General features: G+C 43.7%; 1 protein-coding gene and 2 non-coding genes across 5 annotated transcripts in view; 1 reads left to right on the forward strand and 2 right to left on the reverse strand.

The window, feature by feature from the left end:
• Window positions 1-244: 244 nt before the first annotated feature.
• The window catches only part of LOC110521417 (DNA-directed RNA polymerase, mitochondrial), a 40,535-nt gene continuing 20,841 nt past the window's right edge, over window positions 245-19,938 (reverse strand). For 2 of the 3 annotated variants that reach the window (XM_021598949.3, XM_090231294.1), the window contains exons 6-21: window positions 19,770-19,919; window positions 18,717-18,884; window positions 17,800-17,970; window positions 17,307-17,546; window positions 15,086-15,880; window positions 14,809-14,931; window positions 14,144-14,266; window positions 12,948-13,127; window positions 11,461-11,547; window positions 10,165-10,278; window positions 8,575-8,627; window positions 6,314-6,412; window positions 5,957-6,029; window positions 4,669-4,760; window positions 1,934-2,007; window positions 245-758 (exon numbers count right to left, since the gene is read on the reverse strand). In XM_021598949.3, the coding sequence (XP_021454624.3) occupies window positions 709-758; window positions 1,934-2,007; window positions 4,669-4,760; window positions 5,957-6,029; window positions 6,314-6,412; window positions 8,575-8,627; window positions 10,165-10,278; window positions 11,461-11,547; window positions 12,948-13,127; window positions 14,144-14,266; window positions 14,809-14,931; window positions 15,086-15,880; window positions 17,307-17,546; window positions 17,800-17,970; window positions 18,717-18,884; window positions 19,770-19,919 (2,592 nt within the window). In that variant the 3' untranslated portion in view covers window positions 245-708. Of the gene's footprint in view, window positions 759-1,933; window positions 2,008-4,668; window positions 4,761-5,956; window positions 6,030-6,313; window positions 6,413-7,756; window positions 7,843-8,574; window positions 8,628-10,164; window positions 10,279-11,460; window positions 11,548-12,947; window positions 13,128-14,143; window positions 14,267-14,808; window positions 14,932-15,085; window positions 15,881-17,306; window positions 17,547-17,799; window positions 17,971-18,716; window positions 18,885-19,769; window positions 19,920-19,938 lie in introns of all 3 variants that reach the window. The other variant, XR_002473136.3, reaches the window with a different exon arrangement.
• LOC118945900 (U7 small nuclear RNA) lies at window positions 3,553-3,605 on the forward strand. The gene has a single exon (XR_005041055.1). It is a non-coding gene; the product is annotated as a U7 small nuclear RNA (small nuclear RNA).
• trnat-ugu (transfer RNA threonine (anticodon UGU)) lies at window positions 10,874-10,946 on the reverse strand. Its single transcript has one exon. It is a non-coding gene; the product is annotated as a tRNA-Thr (tRNA).

A 19,938-nucleotide genomic window follows, 5' to 3' on the forward strand; every position in this document is an offset into this window, starting at 1 on the left:
CCCACCCATTATGACTATTTTTCTTCCCTCTCAATGTGAGTGAGAGTAACTGTCTCCAGTGGAAACTTGCGAGGTAAATGAGGTGTGGCTCTAAATGTCAGAGCGGGCATCTCTTCCTGGGTGCCTCAATCAATGAGAGGCAGTATCATGTGCTTAATCAGCCAGGTGTTAGAGGGAGGGAGGGAACGGGCAGATCAGAACACTGTGGAGAGAGATAGGGAGGAAACACACTGGTCACTCAAACTCTTAGAAGTCTCTTTATAGTGAAGGTGTTCGTTATGGGAGGACAGTCGCCGGAACACACACGTATAACAACGTTCACATTTTCAGACAAGGGATATCATTCATTCTCTCACACACAACAGTAAAAGGGGAAATATCAAAGCCTAAATGAGCACTGTTGAGATCCTCTCTAGTCCAGAGTGGGGAAGCTGCTCTCATTTCCTTGTCTCCTCTACAGAGGAGGCCTCTCCTCCCACACTGGTCTATGGCGGTCTGTCTGGGTGGGTCATTACGTGTGATGGAGCTGTTGCAGAAAGCCTTGGCTTCACCCATCGGGCAGTGGATCAATCATCTGATGCCTGAGGGAGACAAGCCCTCCCAGTCCCCACAAAGCCCTCTCAGTGTTCAGCCTCACAGTCTGTCAATCCTACTCATCTCATCCATTGGCTTTTGCATCCTGTTGCTCTGATTGTCAGTCTGTTCCTCTTAGCTGAAGAAGTAAGTGGATTCTTTCACCTGCTGGAGATCAAAGTCGCCTGGGAGACAAGAACACAACCTCACGTCAGGGAAAAGGGGTAGGACGTAGTGGAGGATACATTAATGGGTAATGATTGTCTACGTTTTGATCGGTCAAATAGTGGTCCAATTCTGAGTTTCCCTGACATATGGCTGTTGACTTCTATAGGACACTGTATAGGAAGGAGTCAATGTTCTCACTACCATTATATACAGTGAATTCGAAAAGTATTCAGACCCCTCACCAGTCTACACACAATACCCCAAAGTGACAAATAATAATAAATACAGTACCAGTCAAACGTTTGGACATCTGCTCATTCCAGGGTTTTTCTTTATTTTTTACATTGTAGAAGAATAGGGAAGCAGTCAAAATTATTAAATAACACATAGGGAATCATGTAGTAAGCAAAAAATATATTTTATATTTGAGATTCTTCAAAGTAGCCACCCTTTGCCTTGGTGACAGCTGGAATGCTTTGACCAACAGTTTTGAAGGAGTTCCCACATATGCTGAGCACTTGTTGGCTGCTTTTTGATTTGATTTGTTTAAAAAAAAAAATTGGTTGCTTCATGATTCCATACGTGTTATTTCATAGTTTTGATGTCTTCAATATTATTCTACAATGTAGAAAATAGTAAAAATAAAGAAAAAGCCTTGAATGAGTAGATGTGTCCAAACTTTTGACTAGTATGTATATTTACAAAAAAAAGGCCTCTCCGCCAACAAGAGGGGTGTGAACAGTTTGGGGTCGCATGGGTTGTGAGGTGGGGCTTTGTTACTACGCCGATAAATGACTATATCCATCCGGACCTTTGCGTGACCAGACCTTCTCAAATAGTACATGAGTACCCCTGTTGTATAACAACGTCTAGCTAGTATTCAGCTAGTACTCCACTGTATTCTGTTAGAGGAGACAGCCAGCGGTTACCGTAGTGATGGCCTCTGTGTGGTTCAGACACCACTAGACCTGCCTGAGTCGTGTAAGGAGACTTTGCATTGCGGGTGGAGCTGCTGGTACCAACCAGCCTCAGATGGACAGAGGTTAAACAACCACAAAAGCTGATGATGGGCAGACGGGTGTGGTGCTGACACTTTCATCAATCAACCCCTGTGCTGTGGGGATTATCCCATGGATCTGATGAACAGAATACACAGGTCCTGTAGGGTGCAGACAAAGAGAGAAACACTGACCTGTTTGAGGCACTTTGGCCAGTAGTAGCAGCATCCTCCGGTACTCCAAAAACTTAGTGTTTTTGACCTCGCTCCTGGAGGAGAAAGGATGACAGATTAAGTGCTTATTAAGTTGTTGTTGTTGTTGTGGTGAGTGGTTGATCAGGAGTCCCTATTATTGAAGAGAGCAGGGCAGTTGTGCAGTCTCCTCAGGCTCATCTCTTTAAGCTCCTGCCTTTCTCATCTAGCCTCTCCTCCTAGGGGCTATGATGAGGGGCTGGCCTGGATGCCCAATTACCCCACCGAAGGAGCAGTGTGGATACTATGTACACTTAACCAAACACCAAGTGATTACTGTAAAAACAACTTTTTACAAGCAACCTAACCGTAAAAAATATTTTTACTGTAACCACTAGTGGTCTGTCAAGCTTCTAAACAGTCACTTTTAAAGGTATAGTCTGGGAATCGGTGCACTTTTAAAGCCATTTCTGTATTTGATGGCATAGTTAAAAGCCCATCTAATGTTTAGTAAGTTTAGTTTCTACAGTGCTCAAACTACTACTTTAAGGATGTGTGTGTATGCTTTACCATTAAAGTCCAGCTATGGCAACTCCAGGCTTAAAAAGTACAAGCAGAGAGAGAGAAACTGATCGCAGCAGGAAACTCCACGTGTTTTAGAACCATTTATCTACCATAGTTACTGTACATGTCTGTTTTTACCGTTTATGCCAGGGGTTACCACACTCGTTTTGTCGTTTGACAAAAAAAATGTTGCGACCCCACCATGTAAAAAAAGTGATCAAAGTAATAAAAGATATCAACGGTCAATGTTTGCTTTTTTTAAATTGGAGTTATTACAATCTATTACAAATCAGTATGACTACTTTTGACAGTATTTAAATCTGAAGGAAGTATGGTTTGAAGTGACAAATGCAACAAAGGAATTGGGAGGTTAATCATTTTGTATGGTCTTCTGTGTAGAAAAGGACATACAGTGATTGTTCTTTCCCCCCCCCAGTCGGATTTAGTGTCTGGTCTAGTCCACTCTGGCTTGTGGGCATTGTAGAGGGAAACAGAAAACACATAAGTGCTTGAGAGTCTTATTATGGGGTCATCATTTTTTGTAGCTTATTAAAGTGTTCAAAGGATAGTGCCACCCACTAGTGGTATAGTATAGCCAGTATAGTATAGAAGTATAGTATAGAATTCTGTAGTTAACTGAAGTATACTGTCCAATACCATACACTGTAGTATCCCTCAATTGTTAAGTGCTTACTATAGTATTTTGTAGCATATTATAAAATACTAAGCACTGTAGAATCCCTCGAGCATGTGTAGCACTTACTATATAATTTTGTAGTAGAATACTATAGTAAATACTACAATATTACCAGAAAAACAAATGTAGTAAATACTACAGTAATGTCCGCAAAAACACACTTGTTTAACTATAGTAAATACTACAGTGTTTAAATGTGCATATACCCTGCCCATTCCCCTCCCGATATCCCAATTTTTGCCACCCATAAGTCAAAACCTACATGTCAAGTATAGACCATATACTGTACATGTACAGTGTTCCCTACAGGTTGTAGAAAACTCTGTTTAGACCCCAGTCCTACCTACCTACAGGTTATGGAAAATGTGCTCTTTTAGTATTTCTCCAGTAGGTTTCCTGAACCAGAAAGCCTCCACTTCTATGTCAAAGATAATAAAACAAAAACACTATAGTAAATACTACAGTAATGTCCGCAAAAATATTACACTAAATACTACAGTATACTACGATCAGCAACACCACTACATTCATTACTACAGTATATAATAGCGATGCACGATAAAATAAAGAAATGAATAGGTAAGCATATCAGAATCAGACGATATTAGCTAAATGCCAACGATGTCTAGTTTAACGCTGATGTGCAAAACCGATGTCAAAGCTGACGTGCATACTTATATAACGTAAAAAATACAGCGCTACACAGAACAAGAGAAGAAAAATACAAAGGGCACACTTCCAACAACTAAACAAGTTCAAGTCGAGCAATCATTTGAAAGAGTAAGAAAAATTCAGCGAGACAGCTCAAAAGGTGAAATCCATTAATGTCAAGATAATGGAATTCATGGCCCTTGACAAGCAACCATTCTCAAGCACAGATGCACTTGGCCAAATCAATTCCAGTAATTAACTAAAGAATTATACATTTACTCTGACACGTCGCGACCCACACTTTACGAAGGCTGCTCTATTTCGTATTTTTTTATGTGGGCACATTTGAAGGAAGAAACCGCTGTGTTCATTACAAACAGATTTAACTGCTACCGTAGGTTACTGACGTAACCCCGGTTCTAAGAACCAAGCTTGATTTTAAATATATATATATATATTATATATATATATAATATATATAAAATATTTATATATAAGTTTCTCTCACAACCCTATTTTAAAATCAGACGACGTGACTTCTTAGTTTGGGAAACGCTGTTTTATGCATACATGGCTGAGGCAGTGGGATTGGCGGTGCCATTGTATGTACTTTTTGGTGAGCAACGTATTCAGTAAATATGCACAGTGACATACATTCTGAGATAAAATAGTGTGATGTTTATTTATATAAAATGTGTTTAAAAAAACAACAACTTTTTCCTGTCTGGTTTTTATCTTCATAATAATTATGTGTAAATTAAACCAAACTGCTCTGCCAGTGAGGTGGGCCAGTGGTCCAGTTTGTGTGTGTGTTGTAGAAACTTACGATAGCCCAGAGCAGTATTTCTGCAGTAGGAAGTTGGACAGCTCTTGAAGGATGGGCTGGCTGTGCAGTGCCACAAACTGCTCCCGGCAAACCTGGCAACCCAAGAGAGCACAACATGCTCAGCTACTCTACTATACTCCCAACACTCAACCAACCGCTCTATTCAACACTGACAGGGGGAGAGAAGCAGAGGTGGAAAAGGAGGGAGGGGATAGAAGACAAGCTAGAGTGATTGGTGCCAATCATTACTGCTGTCAGGTCAGGACCAATTTAATGCATTCCTGAAGAATGACCTAAAGATGCACTCAAACTTTTGTAATATTTCAGACAGTAGTTCCGAAAGTGGTGGTCATGAGCCAAAAGTGGGCCCCGTTTTGTGTGTACTACGTTATCAAATTGTGTACTACAGTACGTCATCCATTTAGCGTGATATGTTACGTCCTGAATTTCTTCCTTTTTTTGTTGTTGTCTTCAATTCATATGATATGTTACGAATCCAATTCGTGACAACTTTTGTTGTTTCAGATTCTGGAGTGCATCTTAAAGGGGTAATAAAATCCCATGTCATATGTTGAGGTGCTGACCTAGTTATTTTGAGCGCTTCCCCTTGCTTTTTGTTCAATTGGCTATGAAATTAGGGAAGAGCACTTTGAGATTTAAACATGACAAGAAACAATACTATGAAATAACCTCTTCAATACTAATCACAGGAGATTGGATGAAGAAATAACAGTTGGAAGCTCTTCTCTTCACATAATTCATACAGAAATGCCATTATGGTAATTCGGATAGTTTGGATCTTTATAGAACAGGAGCATCTCAATATAGTCTGGTCATCACTAGTTAACACAGCCACAAAGTCATACACCCTGCCTATTCATACAATTTTTGTTAAAATCTGATTTTAGACCTAACCTTAACCACATTGCTAACCTTATGCCTAACCCTAAGCTTAAATAAACTCTTTGATTTCAGATTTTTTTGACGATATAGTACATTTTGTAGCTGTGTTATCTAGTGGAAACCATTTAGACTTGTTGACACCTCGATGTCCTGAGGGGCAGGGAAACAGCCATATATACACTCCGTAAAGGACAGGACGCAACACCGGGACATATGGCACCGCCTGCCAACAGCTGTAACGGCATGTATTAAGGGCCAGGCAGACAGTGGTATAAAGTCATTGACATCAGGGAAGGCCTATAAAAAGGTAGGATACAGGGGAGCTGTGTGCTAAGACCGTAAAAGTTACAGTAATGAAGGTGAGAATTGTACTGCACTAAAGTACCTTGTTCATCGTGTCGACTGTAAGGGCGTGGGTCCAGAAGCAGTCGTGGACGGAGACGAACGTCAGGCCGGCGCTAGAGGAGCACACAGAGTAGAAACATGAGAGATAGGGCTAGACGCCGTGGAAGGAAATCGTGGTGGAAACTGTAATATGAGGTTACACAGCCTGTGAGACATACTGAGATTTGAATCAACGTGACATACTATGAAAACAGTTTATGGGATCAAACAGAAATTGTTATTCAGATGGGTCTTGAGAGCAGACAGTGCATCAGCTGAATGGTGGTAGAGTGTGGTAGGGAATGTGATCAGAGGTCCGTCCTGTGTGGTGGGGGTCAGAGGTCAGTACTTAGTGTACCTGTAGCAGTAGAGAGCAGTCAGCATCATGTGTGTGGAGTCCAGAGAGTGGATGAAGTTAGGAGGGAAGGCATTCTTCTGTTTCACTGTGTCTGGCTTCCTGTGGACAATAAACAAAAAACAGTTGTTCACAGAGAAAGCGCACAGTCACACACATACAGTGGGTCTCTCTCGTGCACCCACACACAAACATGAAACATAGGGCTAGACGCCGTGGAAGGAAATCGTGGTGGAAACTGGACACCGTAATATGAGGTTACACAGCCCGTGAGACATACTGAGATTTGAAACAGAAGAATGCCTTCCCTCCTAACTTCATCCACTAAATAAGAATTTGTTCTTAACTGACTTGCCTAGTTAAATAAAGGTAAAATTAAAAATGTAAAAATAAATAATTAAGTCCCTGATGACGCAAGCACCTGAAAAGCCAGTGTCATAGTCCACGGATCAGTGCACAGGTAGGTCAGTATGAATTAATAACAAAGAAAACAAAATCAGATGTTCAACTGATAAAGGCAGCTCGCCAACACAACTGCACTCTATACTTCCACTTCCTTTTCATGTCCTGTGTAAGCCCACAGCTAATTGGGTGTTGGCGAGAAAGGAAAACATATTGCCGTCTTTGCAGATGTTTTGGCTACTGTCTTCCAACTGAAAGTCTGCAGAAATGTAAATGTCCATTGAGGAGGTTACCACATCAGTCACGGGCCGCTTATAAGGAACGGGACACAGACACATACAAGAAAGCCAGCTACGACATCCAACGAGGTGGAATCCTATTACACCGGCTCCGACACTTGCAGACGATAACGGATTACAAAGGGAAACCCAGCCGTGAAATGCACAGTGACGCAGAACTCCCAAACGAGCTAAATGCCTTTTATACTCGTGTCGAAGAAAATAACACTGAGTCTTGCATGAAAGCGGCAGGGTAGCCTAGTGGTTAGAGTGTTGGACTAGTAACCGAAAGGTTGCAAGTTTAAATCCCCGCGCTGACAAGGTACAAATCTGTCGTTCTGTCCCTGAATAGGCAGTTAACCCACTGTTCCTAGGCCATCATTGAAAATAAGAATTTGTTCTTAACTGACTTGCCTAGTTAAATAAAGGTAAAAAATATATTTAAAAAATGAAAAATAAAAAGCCCCTGTTGTTCCGGATCACTGTGTGATCTCGCTTTCTGTGGCAGATATGAATAAAACTATTAAACAGGTTAACGCTCGAAAGGGAGCTGCTATATGTAATGCGAAAGAAAATCAATGAATATCCCAGAAAAAAATAGTAAGGCTAAGTGGATTTTGACTCATCGTTAACGCTTAGGCTACATGACATGGGATGTGCAAATTCAAGGCTCTACGCTGACATTTTTAACAAGGACCACATTTAGGAGTACAACGAAAGTACATTTGAGTCACCTTCATCTCCCCTTTAAGGGGCGGGCCTTTACCTTGGTAACGTGGGATTCGCATGTCTGTCTGAGAGGTCCATCTTTGCTTGTAGCAGTTGAGCAAGCTCAAACTAACATTGAACAACCTAGAGAACAAATGATGTAAATAGCCAAGAAACACAAGTATAAATTCACACTTTAGTAGACTTTAGTGTAAATTATATCAACTTCTATTCCTGTGCGCTTCTAAAAATGTATCTTCCAGTGTTTCACTCAGTAACCCAGGCACTGTTGCTGTGCGATTATTTTTTATTTATTAATTTGACCTTTATTTAATTAGGCAAGTCAGTTAAGAACAAATTCTTATTTTCAATGACGGCCTAGGAACAGTGGGTTAACTGCCTGTTCAGGGGCAGAACGACAGATTTGTACCTTGTCAGCTCGGGGATTCGAACTTGCAACCTTTCAGTTACTAGTTCGATGTGGGATATATGGGACTCTACGTAGTTCTTTCCTTAGAAATAAGAAATCATTCTTATTTATGTGATGTGTGTGATTAGCTACCAGCTATAAAACAATACAGCAGAAATAGTTTGAAAATAGCTACGGCAGGATGTTTTTTTGCTATATGCTGTATCACAACTCGCACATGTGCTCACGCTACTTTTTCAGTTCGCACACATCTATTTTTAGGCACATGAGTAAAAAGGTCGCACTGTAGAACCCAGAAATTCACTCACAGAGACGATGAAGGAGCATCATGCCACAGAGTTTCTAAACCCAGAGGTGCAACATTGTGAGATTTCCGGGAACGCTTGTGAAACAGACCAAGCAGATAAGGCAGCTGGTGGAAAACAGTGGGATGGAGAAGAACTTACTGTTTAGAGTCATGGGTGATCTGGAGACTTAGGTCCTGGATGGTACCCTTCAGCTGCAGCAGACATGAGGGGAAAAGGGAGGACATGAGTGAGTCAAGTAGGTTTGATGATGTCATTTCACTCAATGAAATTGTGGAGGGGACACTGGATTAGGATGAGACATTCTGTCCACAAACAGGGTAGACTTTCCACCACCTACGTCAGTCCTTATTTCTAACAAATTGATGGAAGATCAAATTATTGTGGAGTCCATTTTTATTGAATGCCTCTGATTGACCTACAAGTGCTCAGAGGTAACAGACATGACAATAGGACATTCATTACTGGTAAAAACCTGACTTGAGCTAGCATGCTAAATACAAGCCTACTAAGACATGTTAACAAAGAGTTTGTTCCCTAGGAGTGATTCTAACTAGTGCTCAATATCTCAAAAACATCTATTGACAGAGCAGAAACACACCGCTAGCAACTGTAGGCGCTGTCACAGAAGAGAGGCATTTGACCAGGCTGAGGTGAAAAATGGAGCCCATCACTTTCAAATAAATTTCTAAAGCCATTTTTACATCAGCAGATGTCACAAAGTGCTTATACAGAAACACACTCACACACAGAGCAGTAGAGGTGCCCTGCTCAAGGTGGCAGTGCACTGAGCCGGGACAGAGACAGGCCAGGACACAGCTGAGACCTGAAGTGCTGAGGATAACTTGAGAGATGGAGCTTTCAGAGGTTTCCTCCCCCTGTCTGTCAGCAGAGGTCAGCAGAAGTCAAATGAGGTGAAGAGAGCCCTGTAATTGGTTACTGCTTTCAGGCCCCTCTACCAGTTAAAGACACACTAATAGCCAAATAATAAGCTGTCTGCCAGGTGGGTCAATTAGGGGGGAAAAGGGACCTAAGTTTGCTTGTTATTTTCATGATCTCTCCAGTGGACATGTGACTGGCATTAATGGTGACCACAGCCAGATTGATTAAGCTATAGAGCATATATTGTATAAATATTCTCATATTTCCCTTTGAAAAGGACTACGTTTGACATGTACGCGCTCGTATAACAGCGCAGCGGTACAGGGTAACTTTACTGTGGACAAGTGTAGCGGGACAAAAAAGGAAGGCTCGCTGCTTGGGTGTAAGACGTTCAACTGTTCAGTGAAAGACTTTTGAAAGTTAATATTCTGTTAACTCATAGCCAAATAATGTTGTCTCATCCTATACTCGTATGTGGTCAAAGCATATATTGGAGAAAACAAAAAAACACTTAAAAAAAAAAAACACCTCAAACTTGTATTTAAAACAGACTGTTTCAAAAATGCTTTACTATTTCCTCAAGGAGGATGAGCTGGCCAATCAGCGGCCTACTCGCATGAATATTTTTTATGACCAGTATACGCCCATACCATGCTGTTGTTGGAGTACGCCCACACCATTCCAACACAGAAAAGCTGCTTTAGAACATACTTAAATATATATATTTTTTAATATTGTCATTAAATTTAGGTTATATTTCATAGATATTTGGAAACACTGGAGAGTTACTTTCATGCTTCTCTGAGCTCTAACTAAGCAACATCTAGAGTAAGCGACATTTAGTCTTACCATCTGCGTCCTGGTCCGGTGGTAGGGTTGAATGATGGGCAGGCCCAGGGGCGTCACCCACTCCACCGTGTTGCCCGATTTAGCGATGAGCCTGGCGCTCTCCGTCAGCCAGTCCTGAAACAGAGGGCACCGCCAAGGGTCAGCCAATGGAAGGAGAGGTAGCTACTGAGTGAAAGTAGGACACTTGAAAATACCACTCACAGGTCACAGCATTCTACTCCTCTGCTGCCAGCTACTGTAGATACACAGAACTAAGCAATTCAATTCACTTCCATCACCCACTGTTCACTGGTGAGTACATTTGTGCTCAAATTAAGATGTTTGTGAAATTGAGGAAAATGTGAGAATAAAGACACATTACATTCACTCAGCAGCTTGGAAGTATAATCAGTTTAAATTTAGATGCAGTTTCTTTCGTGATTATATCTATCCGTGCAAACAAATGGAGAGTTTTCAAAGAAACAGGTGGAACGTTGTTGCTTGCAGACAATATAACACTAGCATAGATATAACAGAGCAACAGTGCTGGCCTGGCTGTTGCTGAGTCTGACATATATCACTTCCATTCAAGAGAGAGCATTAGGGTTCTAGAAGTCCTCATCCACAGCCTCAGTGTAGGAGACTAATATTTACATTTCACATTTTAAGTAATTTATCAGACGCTCTTATCCAGAGAGACTTAAAGTAGTGAGTGTGTACATTTCTATACTGGTCCCCATGGCAATCGAATCCACAACCCTGGCATTACAAGTGCCATGCTCTACCAACTGAGCCACACGACCCAGCTAGCAGGCAGGCCCAAAGCTGGCCCATTAATCAGACTGTCTGCCTGCTTTCTCGCCCTCTTTCCCCTGCTTTCTGGCCCTCTTTCCCCTAATCATCCTACCTCTCCTCTCCCCCTCCTTCTTCCAGGAACTCCCAGCCAGGTACAGGGAGGAGGGGAAGAGAGAGGGATTGATCATGTACTGTAACTAGCCACCACTGCGCTCTTCTTGAGACTGCTGTGTAGACCCAGCAGGACCTGACCAATTTAGAGACGAACCAGGAGCTGGAGCAAGATGAAGGGGGAATATTTCATTTGAGCTGGGGCTGTGTGCCCTCACCGTAAAGCTACCCTGATCATTCTTTCTCAAATGGTTTTAATGCATGAGCCCATGCATATGATGAACGAGCATGGCTACTGTGCTAATAGTAAAGCAAACTATAGTCGTTAATAATAAGTGCTGCGTCAACTGTGGAGCTGGTATATGCAGCAGGTAGATGGATATATTAGTAATGTGTGTCAACACAGGGTACCTGGATCTCTCTGGTGCCGGTGAACATCTCCTTCAGACTGCTGAACACCTGTTGGACCAGATAGTGAGAGGCGTCCCATACGTACTCCTGCAATCACAACACAATCTCAATGGCAGGACAATGCATATATCCAAATCCAACACATGTATATTTATTTATAGGCACATAATCAAAATGAGTAAAAGACCAAGCACAGAATCCAGAGGAACTCCACAAGGTAAATTATGCGCTGTTCCATAAAATAATTCCTGGGTTGATTTGAATAGGGAGGGTTGCATTGTAACAAACCTCCACCTCGCAAACCCGAACTGTTCACACCCCTCTTGTTGGCAAAGAGAAAACATTTGCAGTTTTATAGATGCACTACGCAGAAATCGCTTCGCCATTTCCTGGTTGCTACAATTCTAATAGTTCGCTTAAGTATAGTGTAGAGAATCATTGTACCATCTAAACCGCTGTGAAATATATTTTACATATCCCAATATATCGTATTTTTAGCTGTTTGACGATGGTGTACAAAACTGAAAGTAAAAGACTCAAAAATGAAACTTAATAGGAAGCATAGAAATAGCTTCATAGAACAGATCTGTCGCTTCTTAGACTGGCATTCAATGAGAATGTATTTATTTTATTTATTTAACTAGGTACGTCAGTTAAGAACTGGTTGTCCCTCAAAAAGTTACATATTGCCTGCAATTTTACATGTGTGTTCATATGATATCGCGAGTCGAATCCCGAATCGCATTGACCCCATTCTGGGTCTGGATCCAGCCTGCGGTCCGCCTATTGAGCATGGCTGCAGTAGATTATGACAATCACCATTTTTATAGGTATCAACGATTTGTGTAAAATTCGACTGAAAAGAAAAGGTATAAATTCATGATGATATTGATGCGCTCAACTAAATGGATATCAGAAGTATGAACGTCACATTACAGTGCTTTGTGAACGTCGCATTGGGGTGGCAGGTGGCCTAGTGGTTAGAGCGTTGGACTAGTAACCGAAAGGTTGCAAGAATGAATTCCTGAGCTGACAAGGTAAAAATCTGTCGTTCTGCCCCTGAACAAGGCAGTTAACCCACTGTTCCTAGGCCATTTCCAATATGGCGGCCAAACAAATGCATTTCAATGGGATAAGGCGGTTTTCACAGTAATAAAAATTTCCCGCTACATTGTTCCCAGATTCCCTGTTCAACTAATGAGACAATTTCCCTGGCTGTTAGACGGGAAACACACAAGATGAAATCAGATTAGGTTACTACCGAATTATAATAGGTCTGTGTGCATGTGAAGTATCTAAAGAATAATAAAATCAATGGCTAATATAGACAGATACAGTTTAAGACGTCTCACAGCCGTCAGTATGGCACATTTCTCGTAACACAGTCGTATGTTATAGGAGATGATTATGTGATACTATTCATCCAGAAAGGCCACAGCGAGTGACATCAAAACCCAACAATTACATAGATGAATGGTAGGCCGTACCTTGGGGAAGTCATCGACCTCCTTGAGCCTCTTCTCTATCTGGAGGCGTCCTCCGTAGCGCGTCACCCCGTACACCACCGTCATCACCGTCTGCTTCACCACCTTCCTGCTGATGAAGCCCTCCAGCACCTGGGCGATCTTCAGACCCTTCTCTGAGTCCCGCGCACGGAACTCCTCCACCTATAAAACACACAGAGCACCAAACACAGTCTGACTGTCATCTTGTCCAAAGGGAAACGCACGGACTCAAAAGTATCATACATTAACTCTGACAGTCCCATAGTATAACATGGGAGCATAAGAGAACCACATTGTGCTGCAGACAGTACATTGATTTAGACTGCCAGTGAATGACAGTTATCACAGATCTGACTCAACAGGCCAGTGGCTTTAGCAGCAGTTTGCTGTATAGCCTGTACAGAACCTGCTGTAGTAGTTCTACAAGTGAACAGTCTAAATCAATGAACTGCAATCACCTTAAAGACACACCAGGTGTATCCTTCCTGTAAACATTGTTGCCTTGATGATTGGTGACCTGTATGTACTGGAGGTGTTTGTCCTCCAAGACTCAGAGCGGAGCTGATTTCATCAGCTGCTTTCTAATAAGCGCTCCTCAGGGGTGGCTGGACAATGGAGGTAGGAGAAGGGAGCAGGAAGCGCTGCCACAGCAGCATTCTGAAAGCAGCCCAGCTCATTGAGAACTCATCAGTGTACTACGCTCCAGCTAAATGCGACTTCATGTTTTGGGCTTTTTTTTAATCACAGCATAAACGTTCTCCGCTCTCACCGGTGCTTAAATCAAATGATCTACCATCTAAAATATGTAGCTTGGTCAGCGCAAAATCCTTGGGATGTGCCTTCTGCGCTGCAGTGACTGGGGCTCAGGGAGGCCTGGGGTGAGAGGTAAAGTAAAGCCTGCTCTGACTAGTCTGAGGAGAGCAGGTGCGGTTATTGTAGACTGTGCTCAGTGCAAAGGAAAAAGTACACCGTTGTTCCCTAGGTATCCAACCACCCAGATAAATAAATGAGCAAGCTCGATAATGAGACACTCTTCAAGTACAACATTATGTATTAATTGATAAACTACGGATTTCAGCAACTGTTTCGACCTTGTGTGTTAATTCTACATTATAGGTGGAAGGGGCAGGGCAATACAATCACCCAGCCACTGCCCACTGGCGCCCAGGCTGACTGACCTGCTGTGCCACCCCGCTGTAGACATCCTGGGGCACCTCACAGGGAATTAGGTTCACAGAGGTGGCACCAATCACATCCCGACCCAGGGCTGCGTAGTGCTGGAGACCATTACACGAACCATCCTGAGGGGAGGAAGGAGGGAGTGAAGAGAGAAATATAAGACACTTATTGGGGTTGCAAATAAAAGCTTAAATCGAGGTCATAGATGAGTCCTGAAGAAGCACAGACAGATGAGGTCAATGAGCTGCTCAACTCTACATAGCTAGAGCCCAACCAACAGAGAGGTTAACTGATGTCTGAACACACCGTTTAGGATGGATCAGACAGGGCAGTGACTGAGCACAAAGTCAACTGACATAACAACCATTTCCCCAAAATGGTGTCAGGGGAGCTGTTGCCTTGTTAACTTTTCATGAGGCCTATAAAATAACAGTATAGCGTGTAAGTGAGACACCGCGTGTTTAAAGGTTCTCCAATGTACAACCTCTTGAGGGGAACTAAACAAAATGGACCCCTAGACCCTAGGAGTATGCAATATAGCAAAACTTACACCTATTATTTCAGAGGGTAATATGGAGCTATGACCGTATTGCATATACCTATCTAATCCTTTCCGATCTAAATGGACGGTCAAGGGGCGGGGGTTAGAGGTCAGTGTCATTACCTGATGCACAGGAAAGTGGGAGATGAAGTGTGTGGGGTCAGGTGATCTGACAGCGTTGGCTATCTCCATACAGCAGGCCAAGGCTTGCCAGGGTTCATCTGCATTCTGCCACCACTTCTTACCCTGCCGTGGAAATGCACATACAACCACAGACAATACAGTATCAGGTACCACAGATAAATGGTTAGATTATCTCCCAGTGGGTAGAATATTACATCCACAATCTATGAGCTGTAACAGTATGATAACAAACAGGACACATTGTTAGCAGACTGACGTTGAGGGGGTTGTCTGCAGAGTCCAGGATGTCGTCCATGATTGTGTTGGCGTACTCCAACCTGCCGGCCAGCGAGCTGCGTTTCTTCAAGCCCGTCAGGTTGACCAGGTGGATCTTCAGCCATTTCAGACCACCCGGCCCCAGGGGCTTCCCCTCCGCAAACACCAGGACGGCCCTGGTCACATCGCTGCCCAGGTGGTTGAAGTAGGGAGGGCACGGGTAGGTGCGCCCGCGGAAGTCCATGTTGTGGGGGAACCAGAAGACCTCGTCCCTCATGTGGTTGGCGATGGAGAGTTTATAGAGGGCGTCCATCCTGAGGCTGTGCATCTCACTGCACTTCTTCTTAGCCTTGACCAGCTCCCTCTTCAGGTGGGCCTTCTCGGCTGAGGAGTAGGTGGCCAAGTCCTGCTGGCTGTAGCGGAGGATCTTGGGGGCCTCGGAGTTGGGCGGCGGGATGTCCAGCTTCTCATTGCCCTTATCGTTGAAGATGGAGATGATGATGTCTAGCAGGGGCTGGTTGATCCTCCAGGCCGCGTTGCCCAGCTGGTTGAGGGAGTCGAGCACGGCATGCAGGTCAGCGTCCTGGCACTTCTCCAGCAGGATCTCATGCTGGTTGGCGCCAACCACCGTGCGCATCATCTTGGTGGGGGTGAGGAGGTAGGCGCCGAACTTGGCCGAGGTCCAGGGCACGGGCGGGCACAGCATGGGCATCACGTAGGAGTCAAAGGTCAGCGTGGTCTCCATGGCATCCTGCTGCATCTGTGTCAGGATGGGGTGCGGCTTGATGAAGCCGACCTGCAGCCAATCACAACACGAGAGATCCAATTACATACATGAAATACAAAAACACAGGTACAATACCAGTCCAATCAAATGTCTGCTCAAAAGCAGAGCTGAACGTTTTAATTGAGCTTCAGTAAAACAGGCAGCCTTATTTGCTGTGACAACGCCACCACATTAACCATGGCTTCTGGTGGAGAGCGCATGCGGCTGATTTATTTCCTGACTAAGTGTAATTGTGATGATGTAAATACTGTGGTTACCAGCTAAGGCATTTGGTTCATAGAAGTTTTAATCACGTGTGACAGCCGGAGACTAATTAGCTACTTCCTGAAAGGTTTCACCAACCAAACCCACAGAGAGACACAGCATTGTAGAAAACATACTGTATAAACCAACAGTGCAGTCTATCACACACAGAGACAGAGAAAGACAACAGATTCAGTCCTTCAAGAGATATAACAAATCCAGTCCATCAACCAGGCAGATATTCCATGAAAAATAAATGAGAGAAGCATTGTGCAGCCTAACAACTCTGCATGCTGTAAAAATCATTAGGCTGCACCCCTGCTGCCATACCCTCTACCCTCCTGAGCCAGCACAGCAGAGGGAGGAGTGGCCAGAGACCAGCTTTGAAATCCACAGCGGATTGAGATGCCGGCAGGCACTTCTTTTACACCAGGAACGAGGCTCAGAGGACAAAATAGAAAGTGTCTTAATTTCCTTGTCAGTTATCCCAGGGCAGTCAATCAGCCAGTCAACAGCTCTGCATTGGCTGTGCAGCATATACAGTGACACGGCCTGTACAGAAGTCAAGGAATTCATCATTATTACGCTTTGCGGAGCAGCGCAGAGCTGTTGAGTAGAGCTGTTGTAAAGAAAATGGTCAAGGAAGTGAGTTCGTGTTTATACAGGACCTCCCGCCCCCACCTACCGTCAACCAATCAAGTCAATGCTGAGCAATACGGAGCCCTCCGCATTATAAACAGATGTTGGAGGCACACATCGATGTGGTATGGAGCAACTGCATCACACCCTCCATACGGAGCCTCCGACCACATTTACGGACAAAGCATAAATTGGCTTTTAGTCAACTGCACCGCCGTCCACTCTTGCAGGGAAAGCGGTTTTATTATTCATATGCTTATGAGCCCGGACCGTGCAGGCAGAGAGCATAATATGAGGGAGCTGGGCTGTGAGAGGAGAGCTGAAGAAACAGACATAGCAGCTATAACAGATAGCCCTTTCCAAAAACCAAGGTAGCCTGTTATGTTATGGCACCTTCTCACTGCTGCACTAACTGATTTCGCTCATAAAATGTCGATGTGAAGACTAAGTCATGACACCAAAATGAGATGTCACGAAAATGACCCGAAGCCTTGAAAATCTGGTGAAAAAAATTACTGGCATAAATCACTTCAAAATGTAGTATACGATTTACCTGTTTGTTACTGCGGAAGGTGTACATGTGGTAGAGGACAGGGATGAACTTCCTGTCATTGGCAGGGTTGAGGATGTCGCTGTTCACCTTCATGTGCTTGACCATGAGGTCCACCAGGTAGGTGCCCAGCTCCACCACCACCGTGTGGGGCCATTGGGTATTGTCCCCCAGCAGGGAGGGACCAGAGTTATGCTCCGCCTCCAGCTTCCACCATCGTTCCCTAGGCAATACGTCAAAATCCTGCACCACACAGTAAGGAAGTTTTCTTTAAGTCAAACAGTAGGTCAATGATTTAATACGTCTTGTAATTGCAGGCAGACAACAACAAACAGATAAAGACCAGATGTGGATGGAAGAGTGACACATAGAAATAGAATCCTGCTTTGATCCTGGGTGGGTACTCTCGCAATCGCCACCAGTCCACCCATTATGCCATCATTGACGTGTATGGGGACGCCTGTTCTACTCATTCTATTTCTGTGGAGTGTCATACCTTAGAGTCTTTGGCTAGTAGCTCAGCATATTCATTGTAGATATGGCTGAGCTTGTCCACCATCTGGTTGTGGCTCTTCATGCGGATGCAGAACTTGTTGTGGACCCTGTTTCCCAGCTCCTTGGCCAGGATGTGGAGAGACTCCCCACTGGGTGGCAAGTTAGACAGACTCTGACAATGACAAATATCAACATTATTAGGATCATCTGTATTTCATGGCATTACATTTGCTATCAAGCTACAAAGATGCTAAATAAACCTGACCTTAGAAGTCTAGATACATCAGAGGTCTAAACAAGTCAAGGTCCAACATACTGCTGGGATGCAGTGGGCTTTCCCTGAAGGGTTCAAACACAGAACATTGTGGAACGCCAAATTAAACGTTACAACGTTCATATCATTTGTCAACCAGCTCAGACAATGATACCACTCAGAAAAATAAGAATGGAACCAACAGAGATACAGTATATGCATTGAGTGTACAAAACATTAGAAACACCTCCCTAATATTGAGTTGCACACAAGGTGTCGAAAGCGTTCTTTCCATTCTTGATGCACACGGGAAACGGTTGAGCGTTAAAAAAAACAGCAGCGTTGCAGTTCTTGACACAAACCGGTGCACCTGGCACCTACTACCATACCCCGTTCAAAGGCACTTAAATATTTTGTCTTGTCCATTCACCCTCTGAATGGCACACACACACAATCCATGTCTCAAGGCTTAAAAATCATCCTTTAACCTGTCTCTTCCCCTTCATCTACACTTATTGAAGTGGATTTAACAAGTGACATCAATAAGGGATCATAGCTTTAACCTGATCAGTCTATGTCATGTTTTGTACACTCAGTGTATATGACCCAAGGTCAGAGACAGTTGAGAGGATTAAGTGGGTTATATAATAATAAAAGCTTTATACCTGGATCATGATGTCTACATAGTCCTTTTGGTCCATCAGACAGAGGTAGGGGTAGAGGCTGAGTCTGACGGCCTTCGGGGTGATGCTGGCCAGGATCATATTGCTCTCCCTCAGGGCCCCAACCAGGGCTTTGTGCCACACCATCCGCTGCTCCGCCAGCAGAGCCCTCTGAAACATTCACATGCACCACCATCAGCACGATAATACTGCATGGTACTGTGTGGTTCTGGTGGACGAAAACATGAAGTATGTTCCATAAGCAAGTTCTGCCTTAGACCCACTTTGGATATGAGTTCAAAGTTGACGTCAATTTAAACAACAAACATCTTATAACTTTCATTTGGACTCGACTAGCTAGCCAATAACCATCTGTGGTATTCAGCATGTGTTCCGATTCAGATATTGTGATCGAACAGAACAGGTCTCCAGCCAGGTTGTGGAACTGGGTCCACCCTCCATCTAGGGGACTTTCATATTGCCTGTCCATGCCAGGAGGATAGAGCCCAGCTGACACAGAGCAGATAGGCTGCCCTGGCCTCTAGATGACTTCGCCCCCTCAGGAGAGCCCCATCAAAATATATGATCATTCTGCTGTACATTATCATTCCGCTGTAAATGTTGCAGAACCACCAGGGACCCTCGTCCTCCTGCTCCCAGTCTGAAACACTGTCTGTAGATGCAGGGAGAGTTTAAACTGTAAATGCCTGGCCCCAGATCACTGAGATAACAGGAAAGGCCTCAAAGCATTACATTTAAAGTTTTGACTGATGTCTGGAGACAAACTTGACACTGACTGAACATGACAAAATAAAATAAAAATCAACATAATGAAAATATGAGTTTGTCATTGGCAATGGATTAAATCAAATTCCACCCCTTCAATGTAAAGTGATTTGAGATCCTATACAACTCCAATAATTGCTCATTTCAGGGCCATTAAAAACAAAATAAAGTATAGTATATTTCAGTGTGTCATTATCCCATACAACTATAGTAGTATATTTCAGTGTTTGGCCAGACTATACGTCTAGGTGGGTGGGGCAGTTGGTTTACCATCTTGGCCATGTGTGGGGTAACAGGCTTCATGGCCTCCACAGAGTGAATGGTGATGGTGCTGGCCTGTTCCATGCTCAGCTGACGGCTGAACCTCTCCCGCAGCTCCTCCAGGCTGAAGGCCAACTTGGGGTACTTAGCATCTGCCCTCTGAAACACACACAGGTCA

Source organism: Oncorhynchus mykiss, chromosome 4 (assembly GCF_057628025.1).
Source record: "Oncorhynchus mykiss isolate SJ-2025 chromosome 4, ASM5762802v1, whole genome shotgun sequence".
Taxonomy (NCBI): domain Eukaryota; kingdom Metazoa; phylum Chordata; class Actinopteri; order Salmoniformes; family Salmonidae; genus Oncorhynchus; species Oncorhynchus mykiss.